This window comes from Ostrinia furnacalis, unplaced genomic scaffold (assembly GCF_004193835.3).
Source record: "Ostrinia furnacalis isolate ACB-3 unplaced genomic scaffold, ASM419383v2 OfSCF7348, whole genome shotgun sequence".
NCBI lineage: Eukaryota > Metazoa > Arthropoda > Insecta > Lepidoptera > Crambidae > Ostrinia > Ostrinia furnacalis.
In genome coordinates, this window is record NW_021137587.1 from 848303 (window position 1) to 868949 (window position 20647).

The 20647-nt window shown below is 39.3% G+C and overlaps 1 protein-coding gene across 1 annotated transcript in view; it reads left to right on the forward strand.

Annotated features, from left to right (window-relative positions):
• Positions 1 to 20647, forward strand: part of LOC114364077 (uncharacterized) — a 126114-nt gene that overhangs the window by 83875 nt on the left and 21592 nt on the right. Inside the window, exons 2-4 of the mRNA XM_028320066.1 lie at positions 2249 to 3003; positions 4388 to 4587; positions 6441 to 6505. Coding sequence (XP_028175867.1) covers positions 2249 to 3003; positions 4388 to 4587; positions 6441 to 6505 — 1020 coding nt within the window. The remainder of the gene's footprint in view (positions 1 to 2248; positions 3004 to 4387; positions 4588 to 6440; positions 6506 to 20647) is intronic.

Consider the following 20647-nt stretch of genomic DNA (forward strand, 5'->3'; position numbering starts at 1 on the left):
TGGAAGACTCTATTTGACAGGAGATCTATCAATTATGTCAACTCCGTTGCAAGGTATACTACACGAGAACTGAGCAATCCTAGCAACACACACACATACACAACGTATGGCAGACGATATTACCAGAGTAAATACAAATGAGTAGGTCATCTTCATAGAAACGCACCGAGCGCGGTTTGTATGTGAGCGCGCACCAATGCGTAAGCGGCGCGCACGCACACACTGACAAAATTCAGCGCACCTCACCGCTAATCCAGGCTAAATTTTGTCAGTGTGTGCGTGCACGCCGCATACGTATTGGCGCGCTCACATACAAACCGCGCTCGGACGTTTCTATGAAGATTACCTACTCATTTGTATTTACTCTGATATTACCCACCATATACAGTCACAAGTCTTCTTCTTCTTGCATTGCTTGTACTATATCATACATCGACTATGGCACAGCGGGTAGTGTGGTTGGGTACTTACGCCGGCGTCACTTTGCGGAAATCTTAAATAATTTTATCTATTTTAATAATATAAAAGTCAAATGACTTTTATGCAAAATAGACTTTTAAAAAGCGCTTTTACTGGTTCAATTTGAAAACAGCTTAGCTTGATTTTCTGTCGACTGTAACAACTGCTAAACACAATTAGACTCAGAAACCGCGCAAATAATTTCCGACTTTATTAACTGTTCTGTATCTTATGCCAGGGTGTATCAGCGTTTAATTACGCATTTTCAAAGGCTGCTCCATTTTCGTAATAGGGGAGACTGGGGCAATATGGGAACGTTTAATCAAATTAAAAATAAAACCTCCGAAGAGCTAATAATAATATGTCAGCGACTTTAGTAGGTTTACGGATCTCCTCATTTCTGATTCGATCTGATAAAGAAACACCGAGCATAGCCCTCTCCGTAGCACGCTGTACAACTTTGAGATTTATGAGGCCTATAGTGAGAGGCCACGTTTCTGAGCCGTATTTGTATAATCACTGGTAGCACACACTATTTGTAGACTTTCGTCTTTAGGCACTGATTTATTTGCAACTACGGGACTATTCCCACCTCTCTTTCCGACCGCTGCAACTCCTGTGTAGCCAGGATCTACAGCTTGACCGCCAATAAAAACCCAATCAGTGAAGGTCAAGTTTGTCCCGGGGGAAAGTTAAACTGTCATTGGACCCGCAACGAAATCAATCAGAAGAACATAGAAGGAGTTCGAAGTTAAGGTTCGACTTCCCTCCGTTGCAAAGCGCATGACATGTGACATTAGTTGAGTTGCAGCGGTGGGAACGAGAGATGGGAATAGTCAGTATACTGGCGCATTTTCTATCCTGCTTCGTAACTCATTTGCCCCGGTCTCCCCTGTATAGTGTCAGCAGCAAACAATTACACCCACGGCTTCCGATCAGAGGGGAGTCTTTGACGTCACCGATCCTCCGGGATACGGCTATTAATGGGTATTTAATCTAAACCATTAAAAAGCATCGATTTACCATGAATCTGGTTGATGACAAAGATTCTCGTTTTTAAGACTGAGATTATAGCCTCAATTTGAATTTAAAAAAAAAACTATGTGAGCCCGCCACTTTGTTTGCGTGAACTTAGATCTTTCTCGGGCCTGTTATTTTAAATATTTCATCCTCATCATTTTCAGCCATAGGACGTCCACTGCTAAATATAGGCCTTCCCCAATTATATCCATAATGGCCGGTTGGTGGCGTATTTTAAATATTTAAGTTATTTAAATTAACTTCCCATCTCTCGTCCCCACCGCTGCATCTCCTGTGTAACCAGGATCTACAGCTTGACCGCCAATAAAAACCCAACCAGTGAAGGTCAAGTTTGTTTTAAATAAACTGAGACAAATTAAAATCTAAAGTTCAAAGGACTAATTAATGTTGAAAAACTTAAAATCAAAATCAAAAGTATTTATTCAGTTTAGACCACAAGTGGCACTTATGAACGTCAAAATATTATTATAGAAAATAATAAAAAAAGAAAAGGTAGCTGTTACGAACGGCCTCTTTTGATAGTTTATGGTTTTATATTTTTATATTTTACTAATGTCACTTGTCATCTTTCTGTCTCTGCTTCTATCCCTGTGATCCTGTATTTTCCTTTTATCCTTCTATTATATCGCTTTCCCTTCCTTGAGCCTGGGTATCATTTTTATCCCTTTTCTATCCCGATTCTTAACATTTTTGGTCCTTCTTTCCGGCATTATTTATTGAAAATTTCAAATTATTTTTCGCTTACCAGCCATGATAACTCGGGCTCAAAGAAAAGCACAAGGTAATAAATCGGGTATGGCCGAGGCTACGCAGCCCATACGGGGCTCCCCTCACGCCGCCGCACCCGACCCCGCACCAGTCGCGACCACCCCCGCGGCGGCCGCCGACGCGGCATCTGTTACAGGATCGTTATCTTGTTCATCGACCACCGTTCGGGCACGCATCCTCGCCGTGCAAGCTAAGTTCGCTCGCAGAGCTGCCGACGCAGAGCGAGCGCGCGTGGAAGCGGAACGCGTGCGTGCCGCTGAAGAAAGAGCGCGGTTAGAAGCTGCCGAAGCCGTGGCGAGTGAGCTTGAGCTGCAAGCGGAACTCGCCCATATAGAAGCCAGCTTCAGCCGATCTCGCTCCAGTCGTCACAGCACCCGCAATCTTACGGAGTGGTTGGAGGATACGGCGCCTTCAAATCAGGCATCGTCTACCAGCAGGTTTGCCTCTCCGGGTGCGCCTATCTCTGCGTGCCCAGGTAAATCTGCCCTTGTTAACGTGCCTATTTTAGGACAACCTGGAGCTGCCACCGGGGATGCGCCTACCTCTGCGCATCCCGGCCGTTCCATTTCTATGGTTGTCGCGCCCCTTGACCCAACCCTCCTGCTCGCCGGTCCCAGTGTCCCGCAGGAACACCTGTTACCTGTCCGCACTTTATCTGAACGGCCCATAAACAAATCGTTGTGCACCACAGCCATCGGTTCTTCGCCATCTGTAAATAATCATCCATCACAATCTGTAATTAATAAACCAAATTGTAATTATTGTCAACAATGTCAACAACAACATTTGATTGACAACTGTCATAAATTTCGTCACCTAGACATTATGTCAAAATTGAATTGGGTTCGTAAGGAAAAAGTTTTTACTCGGTGTTTGCAAAAAGGTTTACATACTTATAAGTCTACTAGGAAGTCGTACCTTCCTCATTTCGGTGTCTCTATCTTGAATCGGCCGGAAAAATTACGCGCTGTCGACGTCCCTTGTGCTCCTTCCAGTCTTGATTCTCCTCCATTATCTGGCCCAGGTCTGCTATCTTCGCACGATGATTTAATTTTCCGAGTTCGAGAGGATAGAGATTCCTGTTCAATTGCCATCAGGAGGGTTAAGATTGGATCTCAGGGCAAGGACGCGCGACACTTTTTATGCCGCGATCTTTTCTATTTGCCGTTTCGATCATCTTTAGTGCTGCATGAGGTGCAAAAGCGAGCGCATTTAAAAGGCATTTGGGTCTCGATTATTCCGGAGGCACCCGCTCTTGTGCCTTCTGAGCTCAAGTTTGTAGGTAGTAATTATGTAGATAGAAGTAATCTTCAGCAAAGCGTACGAGCTTTTGGTTTTATCCGGTATCCCATACCTGATCAGTAGGATTTCACTATTTCTTTTTTGAATATTTGGTTACTAAAGGGCAACCAACACATTATCCCACTTCCAATTTAATTTCGTGTATTTGTTATGGCTTAGTACACTTGTTTCCATTAATATTAGAAACATTGTTATTTTTTGTTTCATTTATTAAAGAATTAGTCTTTATATTATTTAGTTCTCACTTTTTGTTGGAAATCGAAGAGGTTTCGCCATTAGCAACTTCCATTTGCATATTATCGGTATTTAAACCATTATTTTCCATTATCTCACCTATAATATTTTTTTGTGTACGGATCCGTTCCGTTTCAGCCAATGGCTGCATTTTTTCGTTTCAATAACCGCGCATCAGTTCATCAGGTGCTTGTAAGGTAGAGCTAATGTGTGTAAACCTTGCACGCTCCTGGCATTTCAAACTGTGCAATCCTAAGTTTAAATTTATTTTTAATCTTTAACTTTGGCTACTCTAGTTTTTTTATTTGTCTTAACTTTTGCAAAGTAAAATTTCGACGTGTGGTTTTGATTTAATACCAAGATGGTTATTGTGGCTCTCGGTAACTACTTTTGAAAATTGGATGGAAACTTCTGTCGTCGAGAGTGGAAGTCTTGGTTGGAACGCATCGAGTTAGTGGATTGCTGACGTGTCATTATCACCAACGCCTTGCTCACGGCATGCCAATATGGTCGTTGATGAGACTTTGGATACCGAAGCTCCATCGGATTTACGGCTCGCCATCTTCAATTTCGTCGTATCCAGAAAGGGACCGCTCGTAGCCTGTTGAAGCCAATGGCAGCCGCTGCAGCGTTAACACTCCGAAATGGTTGGAGAATACGGCGCCTTCAAGTCGGGCATCACATATCTACAGCTCTGCCTCTCCGGGCGCGCCTATCTCTGCGGGCCCAGGTAGAGCTGCCGCAGGTTTCCCTCTCCGGGCGCGCCTATCTCTGCGTGCCCAGGTAGACCTGCTACTTCAAGTGAACCCGATTTGCAATCTGGAGCTGCCACCGGGGATGCGCCTACCTCTGTGCATCCCGGCCGTTCCTTATCTAAGGTTGCTGCGCCTCTTCCTTCAACTCTGCTGGACGCTGCTTTATTTACGGTTGCCACGCCTCTTCCTTTCTACACGACGCCTCATCTGTTCACCTGACTGCAAGACTCCACCACCCCCTGACCCGAAGCCAGAACAATTTCAACCACCACGTCACGTCACAAAGTTAGATAAACTTTTAACTCTTTTGGTAGCCCACCTTAAGGCCGTTCGTATCAATCTCTCCCGCTTTCTCTCTCTTTTCTTGATATTCATATTCTATCATTGTTGAGAGAGAGGGAGAGATGTTACGAACGGCCTCTTTTGATAGTTTATGGTTTTATATTTTTATATTTTACTAATGTCACTTGTCATCTTTCTGTCTCTGCTTCTATCCCTGTGATCCTGTATCTTCCTTGTATCCTTCTATTATATCGCTTTCCCTTCCTTGAGCCTGGGTATCATTTATTCCTTTTCTATCCCAATTCTTAACAGTAGCCCTTATACCTTATATAATAGAACACTTGCCAAATGTTTGTTAGTTGGCCGTAATACCACATTTTGAGACCAACAATTGGCAAGAGCTGAAATACCTAAGCGCCGCTACTGACTCAGTATCAATTAATAGAGGGTAATAATAACAGTCATAAAGTTTTACAAACATGAAAATTTTATCATAAATAGACAAAGCATAAATTCCTATGCAACTTTTAAACCTTCACTATCAATGTCTCTTATCGCATTGTACGCCCATCGAGCCCTATCACTGAACCGTAATTACGGTGACGTCATCAGGCAGTGGGGCGTGACGTCAGATAGGATCGGAGCGCTTAGGAGATAGCTTGGGATTACACCGCTAAATGCCAGGGATGGTTTAAAATGTAACCGTAACATCATGGAGGTATTGTGTCCCATCTAATCTATAATACGAGTAGGTATGTCATTATGCAAAATACCTTCCGATCATCCTACTAATATTATAAATGCGAAAGTTTGGATGTCTGGATGTTTGTTACTCTTTCACGCAAAAACTACTGAACGGATTTTTAACTGTATTATTGTTTATAACCCAGGTTAACATATATGTTAACCTGATATATATTATAAATATAACCTGATATAAATTATAGCCTATAGGCTATAATTTATGACGATCTGTGACAAACTTAATTTCAAGCGGGCAAAAGCAAGTAATGTTAATTCCGAACCTAGTCTGAAAATCTCACCCGATAGATTGAAATCAACTTCATTTATTTTGCAAGTAGGCTTTTAAAAAGCTTCTTTACACTCTTTTATTACTTTGCACTACACTCTCTACACCATTGGTTCCCAAACTTACCAAAGTGGGGGGCGCGCCCCCCAGGGGAGGCGCAAAGACCTTTAAAGGGGGGCGCGGGCCGTCTGTGTACAGTATAAAAAACCTGCGACCGCTAAGAGAATGCATTCTAGACTGCTCGATACGACCAATAAATAATCTTGACTGGAGGAGGGGGGCGCAGAATGTTTTGTATGGTCGAAACCCCCACGCGTCTTAAATAAGTTTGGGAACCAATGCTCTACCTACACTCTTGTATTGGGTAGGTCATTTCAAAAGTTCTTAAAGTAACCTGGAATGATAAATCTTACTTCTTATATTTTGTACTTGAAGAAATACTATTACTGAAAAACTATGTATCGTATTGATAGTTTTTAATTTTTGACTTACTTACATATGGGCTTGTTCTTCGTTATTTCTATTGTAAGTATGTACAGATAAATTATTTTTTTGTTTTGTTGTTACAGATTTTGTGCCAGTCTTGAACGGATTACCTTCACAATCAAAGTGAAAGTCAAACATCCATCCGAAGGTAAATACTTAGAAAATAATTTTATACGTATTGTAAAATTAGTTCTTCAAACTTTGTATACTATTACAAAGAACGCTTTGTCACCCGTATTCACAAACGATAGTCGCTTAAATGAAGCAGCAAATAGAGCTCTGTGATTGGTTTGTGTGTCACCCTGTGCGTTCACTCGTACTAGGAGACCTCATAGTAATGTTTGTGATAACGGGCGTGAATCTTCTGTCTTTTGTAACGTTTTAACACAGCTTACAGAGCCCCGATTACGGTAACTTATAACGTCAACAATCCAGACACGCTTCTCGATTCTGCGATACGATTGGTCGTTCAACAGCGTACGTCAGCTGTTTTGACCAATCGTATTGCAGAATCAGAAACGCGTCTGGATTGTAGACGTTAAAAGTTACCGTAATCGGGGTGCAGTTTTAATACAAAGCCGCTTATTCAAATTGGATCAATACTAGTTAGATTTATCGTAGGTATTATTTTATCTAAATATATAAAAGGAGAAACTGACTGACTGACTGACAGATCAACGCACAGCCTAAACGGCTAAACGTAGGCACTTGAAATTTGGAAGGGACGTAGCTTAGGTACCGTAGAGGTGCACTAAGAAAGGAATTCCTGAAATTCCCACGGGAACGGGAATTAGCGGGAAAAACGGGATTCACGCGTACGAAGTTGCGGGCGGCCGCTAGTTCTCTCTAAATTCACAAAACAAAGTTATCAATAGTACTTTATAAAGACTGAAATTCCTACGCTAAGACAAAACGTGTAGGTCTGTTTGTCTGATTTATTGTTAGTTATTAGCATATCTGAAATACGTTGATATTTCAGGAATACGGAAATCTTATTATTGTGATCATTACACCTACCATAAAGTAAAAATATACAGATGGGTTGGTATAAAGTCTATACCAAAACTTTGTGATATCGACCTACTAAAAATATAATGATTTTATTTATTTTTTAATCTACTTATATTAAAATATAAAAGCGAAAGGTCACTGATTGACTGACTGACTGACTCACTCACTCATAACGAAATCTCAAAAACTACAAGTGCTAGGAGTCTCAAAGGAGAACAACCATTTTGGGCCCAAGTTTGTACAGAGTTGTACATTGGTAGGTTTTTGATATTATATTACGCATACATTAGGGAGTATTTTACGGTAAAAATGATAATTTTAACTGATGTCGTAAGTCGTATACAATAATAAAAACGAATTAATGATTTAATCTAAGATAACGTAAAATGGAACGTTAAAAGTCAATCGATTAAAGACTCAATACACTATACTGTCCCACCAAACTCATTGACAGGGGGGCGCCACCATCGTTCAACTATATAGTTTCTAACATGGCAAAAATCGGAACCAGCGATCCGGTATTGACGGTGGCGCCCCCTGTCAATGTCACGGGTGGGACAATTCAGTGTATTTGATCTTTAAGAAGGTTTGTACTGACAGATGACAAAACTAAAATGATTGAATGAATTAATGAATGAAAATAATTCGTTTTGTCATCTGTCAATGCAGCAATGTCACTTGCGAATCACAGATGAGACCACAGATTAGTATGTCTAAAGGATCTAAAGGATGAGACTGTTGCGAATGCTTGTTGAATTGAATTAAAACGAATTAAAAGAAGAAGAAGAAATAAAACTATCGATTAATAACATTTTATGCTATTTCTAACGGATTCTGCTAGCGATTTGGGTAACTGACGACTGGATTTTGTATAAAAGTAACATTTTTTCTAGTTTTTTCTAATTTAGTTTTCTCGAGAATGACATTAGTTAGCAACCTCAAATAAACACAATAATAAAGTAGTTTATGAAGGCATAAAAACGACATAAAATTTGTAGCTGTACAAATAACTTAGTACTGGGCCCAACGCTTCATAGAAAGTGGTTGTTCTCCTTTGCATGGGGGTTCCTTTTAGAACGTAGGTGCTCACTAAGACGGGATTTTGCAAGATTCAACGCCTAAGGGGATAAAACGGAGTCCACGCGAACGAAGTCGCGGGCGGCCGTTAGTATGATTAAGTATATTTACTTCCAAGATGCATCTTAGTTATCTTTAAAACTTGAAAACACACTATCCGACAAGCGAAAGGTTGTGTAACCCATCCTGAAGCAAGTGATAACTTATTCAATTAATAAAATGGCTAAGTTATTTGATTATGACGATATTTGGATACAAAATATTATTGACTTTGTTGAGAGGCTCCACTGGGGCCATCGAGCATTGTGCCTAGATCTTCCAAGGTCTCAAGCCTCAGCCATGCCTACGATATCGTCCGCAAATCAAAGGTGAGTGATGTACTCGCCGTTGATATTTATTATAACAACCGTGTTGTACCGCCCGCATTCACAAACGATGCTTGCTGAAGTGAAGCAGCAAATCGAACGCACACCATTGAATAGAGATTTGTGATTGGTTCGTATCACCCTGTGCGTCCACGCGCACTGTGACACCTCATAGTAATGTTTGTGTACGGGCGTTAACTATGCCAACTTCTAGGAAACAGTTTTACCTGTAAAACCCACTGCACTAAACTGCACTATGCCTATCTCATCGAATCACTATTTACGATATCGCTCCATTACTCGAGTGAGTTACCTAACGGATCGAGTTTATCAATCGATACGTAGTGCCAACGGATGCCGGGCGGGGCGCCAAAATCGCTTAAACAAGTTTAGGCTTGTTTTCCAGAAAAAATATTAGTGCATTATTGTCGATACTTTTTTACACATATGTAAACTCATAAGTTTGACCGACTTCAACTAAAGGAAGAGAATTTTTTATGTATGATGAAGGTACACCGATTAAGCCAAGATTTCTGATTCGATATTATTTTTGTGTACGATGCGGAATAGTTCATCGTCGTCGTCGAACAAAGACGGATCGACGATAGGGTTGATAAAAAGAACACGTCTCTGTACTGCGTTAGAATAATCACATCCGTTGTTGTTTGATTTTGTAGCTTCGATATGTTTATAAATTTAAAAAAATAAAAATCTAACTTATAATACTCAAAGGTGACTGACTGACTGACATAGTGATCTATCAACGCACAGCCCAAACCACTGGACGGATCAGGCTGAAAGGCATGCAGGTAGATCTTATGATGTAGGCATCCGCTAAGAAAGGATTTTACGACACTCCACCCCTAAGGGGGTAAAACGGGATCCACACGTACGAAGTCGCGGGCGGCCGCTAGTGTTATATGAAGTAGGTACTTTAGAGTAGTATAATGCCCAAAAACAGTTACACGGATGGAGACATACGACGACGACGAGTTGTAATCAAAAAGCTTAAGAAGCTACTGGTTAAAATAAAATTCAAGCTAGCAGAGTTTGGAGCGAACAATTAATAAGCTATTTTTTAAATTGTCAGTTTAGGATTTTAGAAACTCCACCGAAAAACTCTTTCAATAGTACTAGGTAAATTTTATTCTAAAGGTCTGGCTTTGTTTGAACGTGAGTCACTTGCTTTTTGAAACCAATTCATTATTCAATTGGATTTAATAGCAGAGAATACAAACTTTACCACAGTTTAAAAGTTTCTCGATAAAGTTATGAAAACTTTACTCGGGGGTTTACTTTATACTAATATTAAAAGAGGTATGAGTTCACAGAAGTTTAGGAAATACATATAAAAACATTGCTTAGTCCGCGTAACTTTGCAACCATTCTTAAAGATAAAAAGCTTAGGGCACACTAACAGACGGTGAAACGCAACTGCAACGAAATTGCAACTGCTAGTTACTTTTGAGTTGCATCTAAGTTTCTGCCATAGCGTCCGTTGAGAGACCACACATGACGCGACCAGTTTGAAAGTTTGAAACCGGTTTGAAATGGTCGCGTCATGTGTGGTCTCTCAACGGAATCTATTGCAGAAACTTAAATGCAACTCAAAAGTAACTAGAAGTTGCAGTTTCGTTGCAATTGCGTTTCACCGTGTGTTCTGGGCCTTATATGCTGTTATATTAACACCTTTCTTTTACGATTATTCATAACTATCTTATCCAATTAAAGTTAGGAGATTTATGTTCTAATTTATGTAATTACACTCGCAAACTAAATTTACACTTAAATTGGAGGTTATAATTAGTCAGTCTAAATCAAGAATTCAACCTTCAAGTCTCAAAATTAAGTTTGACTCAGTTTTAACCCTTGAGTAGAATAGCTAGTTGGAAATTGTTGATTGTTCGCCTTAAATATCAAGTTCGGTCATAACATGCAAGTCTTAGGGTGAGTTGCACCACCTAACTTTGACCGTAACTATAACATTAACCGGTGTTTTTGTATGGAGTTTGACAGATTTTTGACGTTTGTCAATGTTAAACTAAGATGGTGCAACCCAGCCCTAAAATCAACTAGGTATATTCCATTACAAAACTTACAAGTTTACATTGGAGTTATCAACAGTCAAAGTTAATCTAGTTGACCTAGACAGTTCTTCACTTGAATGTCAAACTATCTAAAACAAAATAATGCATTAGGACTTACGCCCGTATTCACAAACGATGCTTGCTTATGTGAAGAAGTAAATCAAACGCACAGCGTTCAATAGAGCTCTCTGATTGCTTCGTGTGTCACCCTGTGCGTCCATGCGCACTGTGAAACCTCATGGTAAAGTTTGTGAATAGGGGCGTTATTTACGTAGATATTTGTGATGTAAGGCGTTATAAAATCTGTCTTTAAAACTAAAAAAAAAATCATTGTAAACAGAATGTTTATCTGGAACCATTTAATTACTAATGTTCTTAATTGCACTGAAGCTATATCGGTTATCGGTTATCAAAGATAGGCCATCGTGTCCCATCTTTAAGCACTGGATTAATATTCACTTGCATGGATCCAGAAACCGGTTTTTTGACTGATTTATGTTACTACTAACCTAGTTTTTAAGTATAAGATTGTTACTAACACAATGTATGGATCATAATGGTCTGATAATAAACGTATTATTATTATTATTATTATGTTTGTACGCTTTTGAGCCGTGTGGTGACGGCAGAGTAGAATACATTTGTCACCAACCCCTACTCTTCCCGCGGGTGTCGTAAGAGGCGACTTAGGGACTACACATCAAACAGAGAATGGGCAGCAGCGCTCTCTGAAAAACATCAATCTTTTAAACTGCGATCTCCAACCCGCCTGCCAAGCGTGGAGATTATGGCAAGACCCTCCACTATAGTGGAGGAGGCTCATAGTCCAGCAGTGGACTGTAAAGGGCTGTTGATGATGATGATGATGACGCTTTGGAGCTCACGGGTCAAAAGTGGCCCGGTCCTTTATAAGGCTTGCGTGGGGATACAGATCCAACACGTAGAGGCCGTTTTAAGCGCAAAATAATCGACAAATGTGAAAGTGGTGCACATGCTGGATCTAGTCTCTGACTATATCATGGGATGTAGCCAGTGACCATCCCCAGCCTGTGCACAGGAGCTATTGCAGTTATTGAAGAATGGACTAGGGTTATGGATGAAGGATGGAGGGACTGGTTACTGGGCTATGGATGGAGACTACGGGACACCTGCCTGGTTCATAGTCTCTGACTGAAAAAATGGCAGGCGGTGACTAGCCAGCGACTAAATGGGCCCCCCCTGGCGTCATGGGTCGTATAGACCGGACTGAGGGGCAACATTGGCGTCTGCCAGCTCAGGGATGTAGAGAGGTGTGCTGCGCTTTCTCCGAGGTTACTCGCGGCGTTATGCCCTTTAACACTTCCACCCCTGGAGCATATAGCTCTAGCGACTCCACTCTGGCCGGCCGGTTAAGGCAAGCCAGAGGTGAAAGTCCTGCAGACCCTCTCGGTTTCCACTTCGGCAAGCCGAAGACGAGGGTCTTGACCGACTCTCGGGAGCACTCGGATTAACAACTGGCCCCGTGGTGTCGCTACTCACCAACAGCTCGCCACAAAGCTGCCCTGCGGGGCTTATTATTATTATTATTATTATNCGCTACTCACCAACAGCTCGCCACAAAGCTGCCCTGCGGGGCTTATTATTATTATTATTATATCCTACAGTATGCGAGTATGATGCCAGTTTTCACCATCAATCCCTAATTTTAAGTGACCCCTATGAAAACAAAATTCTGATTATGTGTTACCATAGGAGGCACTTAAAAATTAAGGATTGATGGTGAAAACGGGCATGTATGTATTATTTTTATTTTTATCATCATCATCATCTCAGCCGTAGGACGTCCACTGCTGAACATAGGCCTCCCCCAATGCTTTCCATGTTACCCGGTTGGTAGCGGCCTGCGTCCAGCGCTTTCCCGCTACCTTTACGATGTCGTCGGTCCACCTTGTGGATTACGTCCCACGCTGCGTTTTCCGGTACGCAGCCTCCACTCCAGAACCTTGTTGCCCCATCGGCCAACAGTTCTGCGTAATAGGTGCCCTGCCCATTTTATTTTTATAGCTAGAATTATCTTCCAATATCACATCTTTTAGTGTCACCGACCTCAACTAGATCTCTTCATTTATTTTTTACCGCGGTTTGAGTGGACGCCAAATAGCTTTCGCTTTAACATTCAATTTGAAACTTTGGATATTTCGCATAGAGTTCAATATCGAAACAAAATTTTTCGGAGAACCGTTGACAAATAATGATGGACGTGAAATTGGCAGAATGACGTTCTGCCAAGACATTACATTAATATCACATTGTATGTACTAATTTTATTAAGGTTCGGCCAAACCAACGCGATCACCCGGCGTGCAGCGATGGCGATCAGACTTAAATGCACACTGCACGCCGCGACGCGCCGGCTGATCGCTTGTGATCGCGTTGGTTCGGCCAAACTTTTAGTCTGATTGCCATCGCTGCATGCCGGCTGATCGCGTTGGTTTGGCTGAACCTTTAGCAGATTAATCATTGTATTAATTTATAAGGTGTGCCAATGATGCGATTAATCAATTAATCGGTACATTACTCTAAGTCTAATGAAATTGCTTATTAATCAACATCATAGAAATCATTACTTAAAACAACTCTTACGAAAATAATTTAACATTATGATCATTATGTCTTTGAAATAAATAAAATTATGCAAAAAGAAAAGTGGCGACAACGAGCCAGAAGACGTAGTGTGGGCAGGCCTCCTACTAGGTGAACTGACGATCTGGTGAAAGTCGCGGGAAGTGCTTGGATGCGGGCGGCGCAGGACTGGTCTTTGTGGAAATCCTTAGTAATAATTAGAATAGCCTAATTTAAATTTCTATTTAATTTTTGTGTAACATTTAACTTACAGATAAATTAATTAAGCTATTATTAAGTATGCCATTTCATTTGCCTTTAGTAGCTAATTTTATATTGTATTAAATAAATAAATAAATAAGCACCTAGATATTCCGAATCATTAGCATATTCCCGCTAAACATTCCCTTTACCGTTATAATAATTGTAATGCGTTCAAAGTTAAGTAAAAATAAATATTCCTTGATCTCTAATATTCTGGAAAATTCAATTTCGCTGGAACCCCTGAAAGCACCGCCTACTGTATTAACGACGTTTCCTGTTATTTGATCAATTATTTTAGTATAATGAAGTACGGTAATTTTATTAAGGGTCTATTCAATGACTTGCTAACCAGGATCGCCTTGCTCGTAATTGACTGAATGAAGTAACATTGAATTTAAATTCGACTGGGGATTAAATTTATTTTCATGCTTGTTGTTATTGTTACACAGGTGGGTATAGATCTAGCTAGAAGCCGTAGCCATCTCAAAGGGCTGTCTCAAAGTATTACCACAGAATAATAATAAGTACTGGTATTACACTGATTATGCAGTATTATTGTAATTGATATTTTATTTTTAATTTAATTTGTACACCGCAAAGGTACGACATGTTGATACCATTTTAAATGCTGACTTAACGGGTCCGTGGCCGAGTCCCCCAGTATTCGACGCACCCGTGGTTGAAGCCCCCGATTTAAATAAATTTATTATCATACTTTTTTCGGCTTTTGCACTAAGTACAGTCAACGAAAACCATGCATGTTTGACGCTATTTAAAATGATGTATTTATTTTTTTGTTAAAAATACTTAAAACTTTTATAATTAAAACTTTTATTTGTAGTTAGTTAAATGTAGAGAGAGTAGAGTTATTTTAAAGACTGGTTGTTACAATTATTTTGATTAGGTAAAACGATTTACATGTTATTATAGGTAAATAAAACCTATGACAAAATATGATAGGTTAAAATAAAACCTATTATATTTTTAGGTATCACTATGGTAAAATAATATTAAACATTTATTTGTACGATCAGTATAAATATTTTTGTTATAATATATATAAACATTTGATTAAAAATTGCTTCTATCTGACCGGGGGCGTCTACCACGGGTGCGTCGAACACAGGGGGTCGCCCACGGACCCGACTTAACACCTTATGTACACATGTTTGAACAAATAAATGTATCTTTATCTTTATCTTTATCTTTACACTCTCTCTTCAATTGGTTATTATCGATTTGGAATTACGTAAACTCTCTACAAAATGCGGATAAATTTTAGTTTTTGCGCTTTGGAAGAATGTAAATTGAGTAAGAATTAACTAATGCCTATAATTTAAAATAACAAAGTTTTATATTTAATAAATTTTCTGGCGTTATGAGTCGATCTAAATTATTAAAATTACTTGAAAAAATCGAACTGCCTAAGGTGGGAATCGAACCCACGTATACACATCCTACGTAAAATCGCTGGCAGAAACAGCTTATTATTTACACTTGAAAATTTCGACAGATTCATCTAATTAGCTCAGATGGAAGAGCAGTCGCTCGGTAAGCAAAAGGTCGTGGGTTCGATTCCTTAGGCAGTCCGATTATTTGAAGTTATTTTAAAAATAAAGTTTTAACCCTATACTTGGCAACGACGGTTTTGGTTAATATTTGTGATTTGCACTATAAATATTGGATTTATGATGAGTAAAAATCATGTAAAAAATACGAAAAAAAATCTTAGGTATGTAGTTTTGGAAATATAGTATGTATCTTTAAGTGCACATTGCCAGCTTTTTAGTAAATTAAAAAATTGTTTATTTGTTAGTAGAAATTAGTTATTTAAATGAAAATTACTACAAAACCTTAAGCTATTCCTTATTTGAAAAATAAAAAATAATTATCTTTTACAAAAAACTGAAAACAAACTAAAAAAAACACTTCAAAATCTGTAACGCCTTGTAAGTATAGCTGCATTTGGATGTATGAGAACCACTCCATCAGCGTCGTTGGAGTACCTCCTGAACCTCGGACCCCTCTTACCATCTAGGAGAAGCAAATGCAGAAAGAACACATGGGAATCTTGCAAGACCATTAAAGAAATACGAGAGGTATTGATGCCAACTGGTACCGAACTGTGTTCACGTCTTTGATTGAAGATAATTAGATATCCAACTTACAGTGGAAACGCAAGATAGCGGAAATGGATCTCTAGAACTCTCAGGGAAACTATGCAGCAGTCGAACTGGCTAAAATTCTTCAATCACCAGCTTTATAACCAGAAGCATGCAGCAGCCTGGACAGGCTGCTCGCTTTTTGGGGTGATTTGGGTTGGTTTGAGTAGGAAGATAACCACCCAAGAGAACCAGGAGGCTAAGTGCGGCTTCTAATTCATCAGCTGAAGTGTCACCGCTACTGACTTTCGACCTGGTTCGAGATTTTGGAACCATAACCAGCATTTTGCGCGCCTGATTTTGTTGCTGCAGCACTAAGTTGTCCAAAAAACAACGATTCTTTAGTAAATGGATTAAAACTCATATCAGTATATTATAATTTACAGCTTTAAATATTAATAACTAATAACATATCCCTTTTTTATGCGATATGATCTATGAAAAAGTCATAAAATAAAGTCAACGAGAACCTGGCAATGTGTCTTTAAAGATACATTCAAAATTTAAAGTAAATTATTACGTATCTGACAATGTGCATTTAGAGATACATTCAGACAATCCGCATCGTACAAGAATAACTAGACAGGTTTTGGGATGAAAAAACAGCACTATCATCAAGAAACATTTATTTACTATCCATATTACTACAAATAATCACCAATATTCTTTAAAAAAAACACCGAAAATAATAAAAATTATCAGCCGGTGCGTAGACGCCTGTCAACGCTCTGACATTTTGCATATTACTGTTAAATCTGTGCAGCCTGTAGCGATTCTATACTGTGTAACACAATCTGTAGTATTTGGGCTAACGTTATATTAAAAAAACTTTTGAAAATAGTTTTTGGTTTCTCCCCCATATTTTTGTTTTGGTCAACGTATCTTTAAATGCACAATGCCAAGAAAAGGGTTAAATAAATCTTTTGTAGGTACTGGAATTGTAATTTTAATAGCCTCTCTCCAAAATAGATGGCAGCAGAATTTCATAAACTAAACACAGTGGAATCAAATTTATAGTTGTAAATAGAGATTATTTTGCAACGAAAATGATAGCCTGATATGCTGATCTATACTATGTACAATACAAATACATAACAATTCCAACTGCCAATTGATGATTCTGCATTGGAATCATTCGAGCTCAAACAGTAATCAAACGGCAAACGATTCCGATACATTCTCGATATTAGCACGGATTATGATAATACTGAGGATAACAGTTGTAATTAATTCCGGAGTATCTATGTTATTTCAGAGTAATTAGTTATCATACACATAAGTAATATGGTCAATTCATGATTAGAAAAATGTGTTAATTGTTAGTGAAGTCTAGAAATATGTTTTTTTAAAGTGTATTTATTTTTGTTCTCTAAGAACTCAAAGAAATCCTGAACGGATTTTTTTTTATCCACAACGAGGAAGCTCTTGGCTTGTATCTCACCTGATGGTAAGTGACGATCAGGCCGAAGGTGGAAGCGAGCTTCACCCGGAATCCTCAACCACAGAGGACTGGCTATCTTACCTCTAACTGCCGGAACACAACAATGCTGTAAACATTGTTATTATGGCAACAGACTTAGATAAGATGGTGGTAGCTAGCCAGGCGGACTTTGAACAAGTCCTACCACCAACCAAACCGAACAGAAAAATCTGCCCCCACTGGGACTCGAACCCGGGACCTCTGCGTCTGAAGCAGGTGCTCTTACCACTAGACCACAGAGGCGGTTAATTTTATTTGATGGCAAAAAAGAAAGCCACGATAGCCGAACGGTGAAGAGGTCGGACTGGCCGACTCGTGATCCGGGGAACGCGGGTTCGGTACCCGTCGCGGCTCGACTATTGTGGTAAACTCATTCGTGATACAAGCATATTTAGCTTAGTACGAGGTGACGAGGGGCTAACGGGACTATTAGTAATTTGTGTAATAACAAATTACTGATAATCTTAAAAAATCCCTGCAAATTAGCACCTATTACAAAGATATAAGATGTAACAGTGTAAAGCTTGATGAGCGTACAAGACCGGCATATCACGTGAGCTTTGATAAGCCGCGCTCCCTTTGACTATTTGTTAACGTCTTTTTATAAAAGGGCCTTTTACTCGTTTATTAAGTTTATAGTACACTGGAAGCTATAATAGATGGAAGATCAGTTCGGGTTTTATAGATCGTTTCATCCACGAAGACGCGCACCACCATTCTTCCGCTAATGTTTGAGTGTTATCGGTACACGCTAAATCTATACTAATATTATAAATGCGAAAGTAACTCTGTCTGTCTGTCTGTCTGTCTCTCTTTCACGCCTAAACCACTGAACCGATTTTAAGTTTGGCATAGAGATAATTTGAGTCCTGGGAAAGGACATAGGATAGTTTTTATCCCGGATTTTGAAACAGGGACGCGAGCGATAAAGTTTTTCTGTGACAGACAAAATTCCACGCGGGCGAAGCCGCGGGCGGAAAGCTAGTTTATCCATAAGTGCACACGCACACTACAATAATGATGCTCGGATTGCTCGGATCAAACTCCCCGCACTTTCCGTGGATGAAACGATTTATACTATAAACCTATTTTTAACGCTAATGGCTGGGCTGATGCTGATGGATCACCGCGGAACAAAATCAAAATCAAAAATATTTATTCAGTTTAGACCACAAGTGGCACTTATGAACCCTTAAGACAGAAGTATTTATTACTTTTATAGTACAGCAACTGGCTGGGTTTTTATTGGAGGTCAAGCTGTAGATCCTGGCTACAGAGGACTTAAAGCGGTGGGAATAGTCCCGTATATCATAGCAAGCAGTATACACAAGCGTTAGCTGTCTTCTCCTGACGAGTACGTGGGTGTCTGTCAGTCGCACGGCGGGTGTGGACGCTAATGGCTGGCCTGAAGCTGATGGATCACTGCGGAACCTTTAAGACATAGTATTATTATTGCAGCAACTGGCTGGGTTTTTATTGGACGTCAAGCTGTAGATCCTGGCTACACAGGAGTTCCAGCGGTGGGAATAGCCCCGTATATTATAGCAAACAGTATACACAAGCGTAAGTTGTCTTCTCCTGACGAGTACGTGGGTGTCTGTCAGTCGCACGGCGGGTGTGGACGCTAATGGCTGGGCTGAAGCTGATGGATCACCGCGGAACCTTTCTCAAGCACCCTGCGATGCTGGGCTTGTTCTTTGGCAAATCACGTTAATTTTATACGTTATGATGTAAAAATAAACGAAAATCAAGAGGACGCCATCAGTCAATTAAGAGAAGTTCTTTGAACTGTGGAAATGTGAGTTTTCCTATTTTGGTAATGCCTATATTTGATGCCTCTTGTCGTTTTATTTGATGGTTGATTTATTGATTTCAAATCATGATAAATTAATGACAAAACTTTTCAAGCAGTTATAAACATTCAAGGAATTATTTGTATTAAGTCTAGATAAGGTCCCTCTTGCTGTATCATTTAATAGTTTCTACTGTAGGAGCACGCCCTCCCATTTACCAGAAAAAAATGGAGGATTTGGTCTAAACTTCCTAGACTGGCCTGACGGATTGTTGAGATATTTGTTACCAGATGTAATACAACTTTTTTGTCTCAGCGGTAACAACTAACTTCAAATTAAAACTTTTTTTTATGCTAGACAAGGCAGGTATTTGACCGCAATCGCACCTGGTGTTAATTGAGACGCAGTCTAGGATGGTACATACTTGAGTTACACCCGGCCGGTTACAGCCGAGAATACACCCTGCATTAAACTAAATAAATGACCCTATTTACACAGAGACTGCGTGAAAATTCTTATTATTAAATATTGTTGCTATTGTTGAATAAGGATTTACGAGGAAACTAGCGTGTTTATTATATTCCCAACAGCTGACCTCGTCTCCAAATTGCCGGGACAATGCAAGGGCCTTTGTTAGAACCCATTGTCAACGTTGTCTGTGGAAATGAAAAACAAATATTTTTTGTCGAGTTTTCAGAGGAATATTTTAGACACTCATTTTATTTTGAGTCTATAATAAATAATAATTGGACGATACGCCTTATAGTTCTCGAATGTGATTTCTTATCTAGTTATTAATTTGAAAAATAATAACGACTTTATATCTGCATAATGAGATTTAGTGGCTCATTGTCTTAATTTTGTTTAACGATACTAAAAATGTGTTAATCTTCAAATTGTGAATAAGTAATTAATTACATAATTAATTTGAAAAATAATAACGACTTTATATCTGCATAATGAGATTTAGTGGCTCAACTTTGTCTTAATTTTGTTTAACGATACTAAAAATGTGTTAATCTTCAAATTGTGAATAAGTAATTAATTACATACAATAGTCAAGGGCCATTTACTGTATGAAAATAAAAATTGTTTGGCTCCCGTACTATGCAAAATAAGCAAGAAAAGGAGTAGAAACTATTTGTTTAAAAGTAAAGTTAAAATTTTCAAGTGTCATGTATTGTGAAGATGACTTGCTTAGGTTAAGTTGCACCTTATTTTAACCGTGACTAACGATAACCGGTGTTTTTGTATGGAGTTTGACAGACTTTTGACATTTAGGTTAAAGTAAGATGGTGCAACCCAGCCTTAGCATTCATTTTTCGTCATCATGCCAAATGTCAGTCAACTGCTGTATCCCCCAAGCAACGTCACAGAGCACAATCTTCCGTCTTTTTCATCTTGTCTTTTTAATTACATTTTATCAGCGACTTTAAGAAAAGGAAATGAA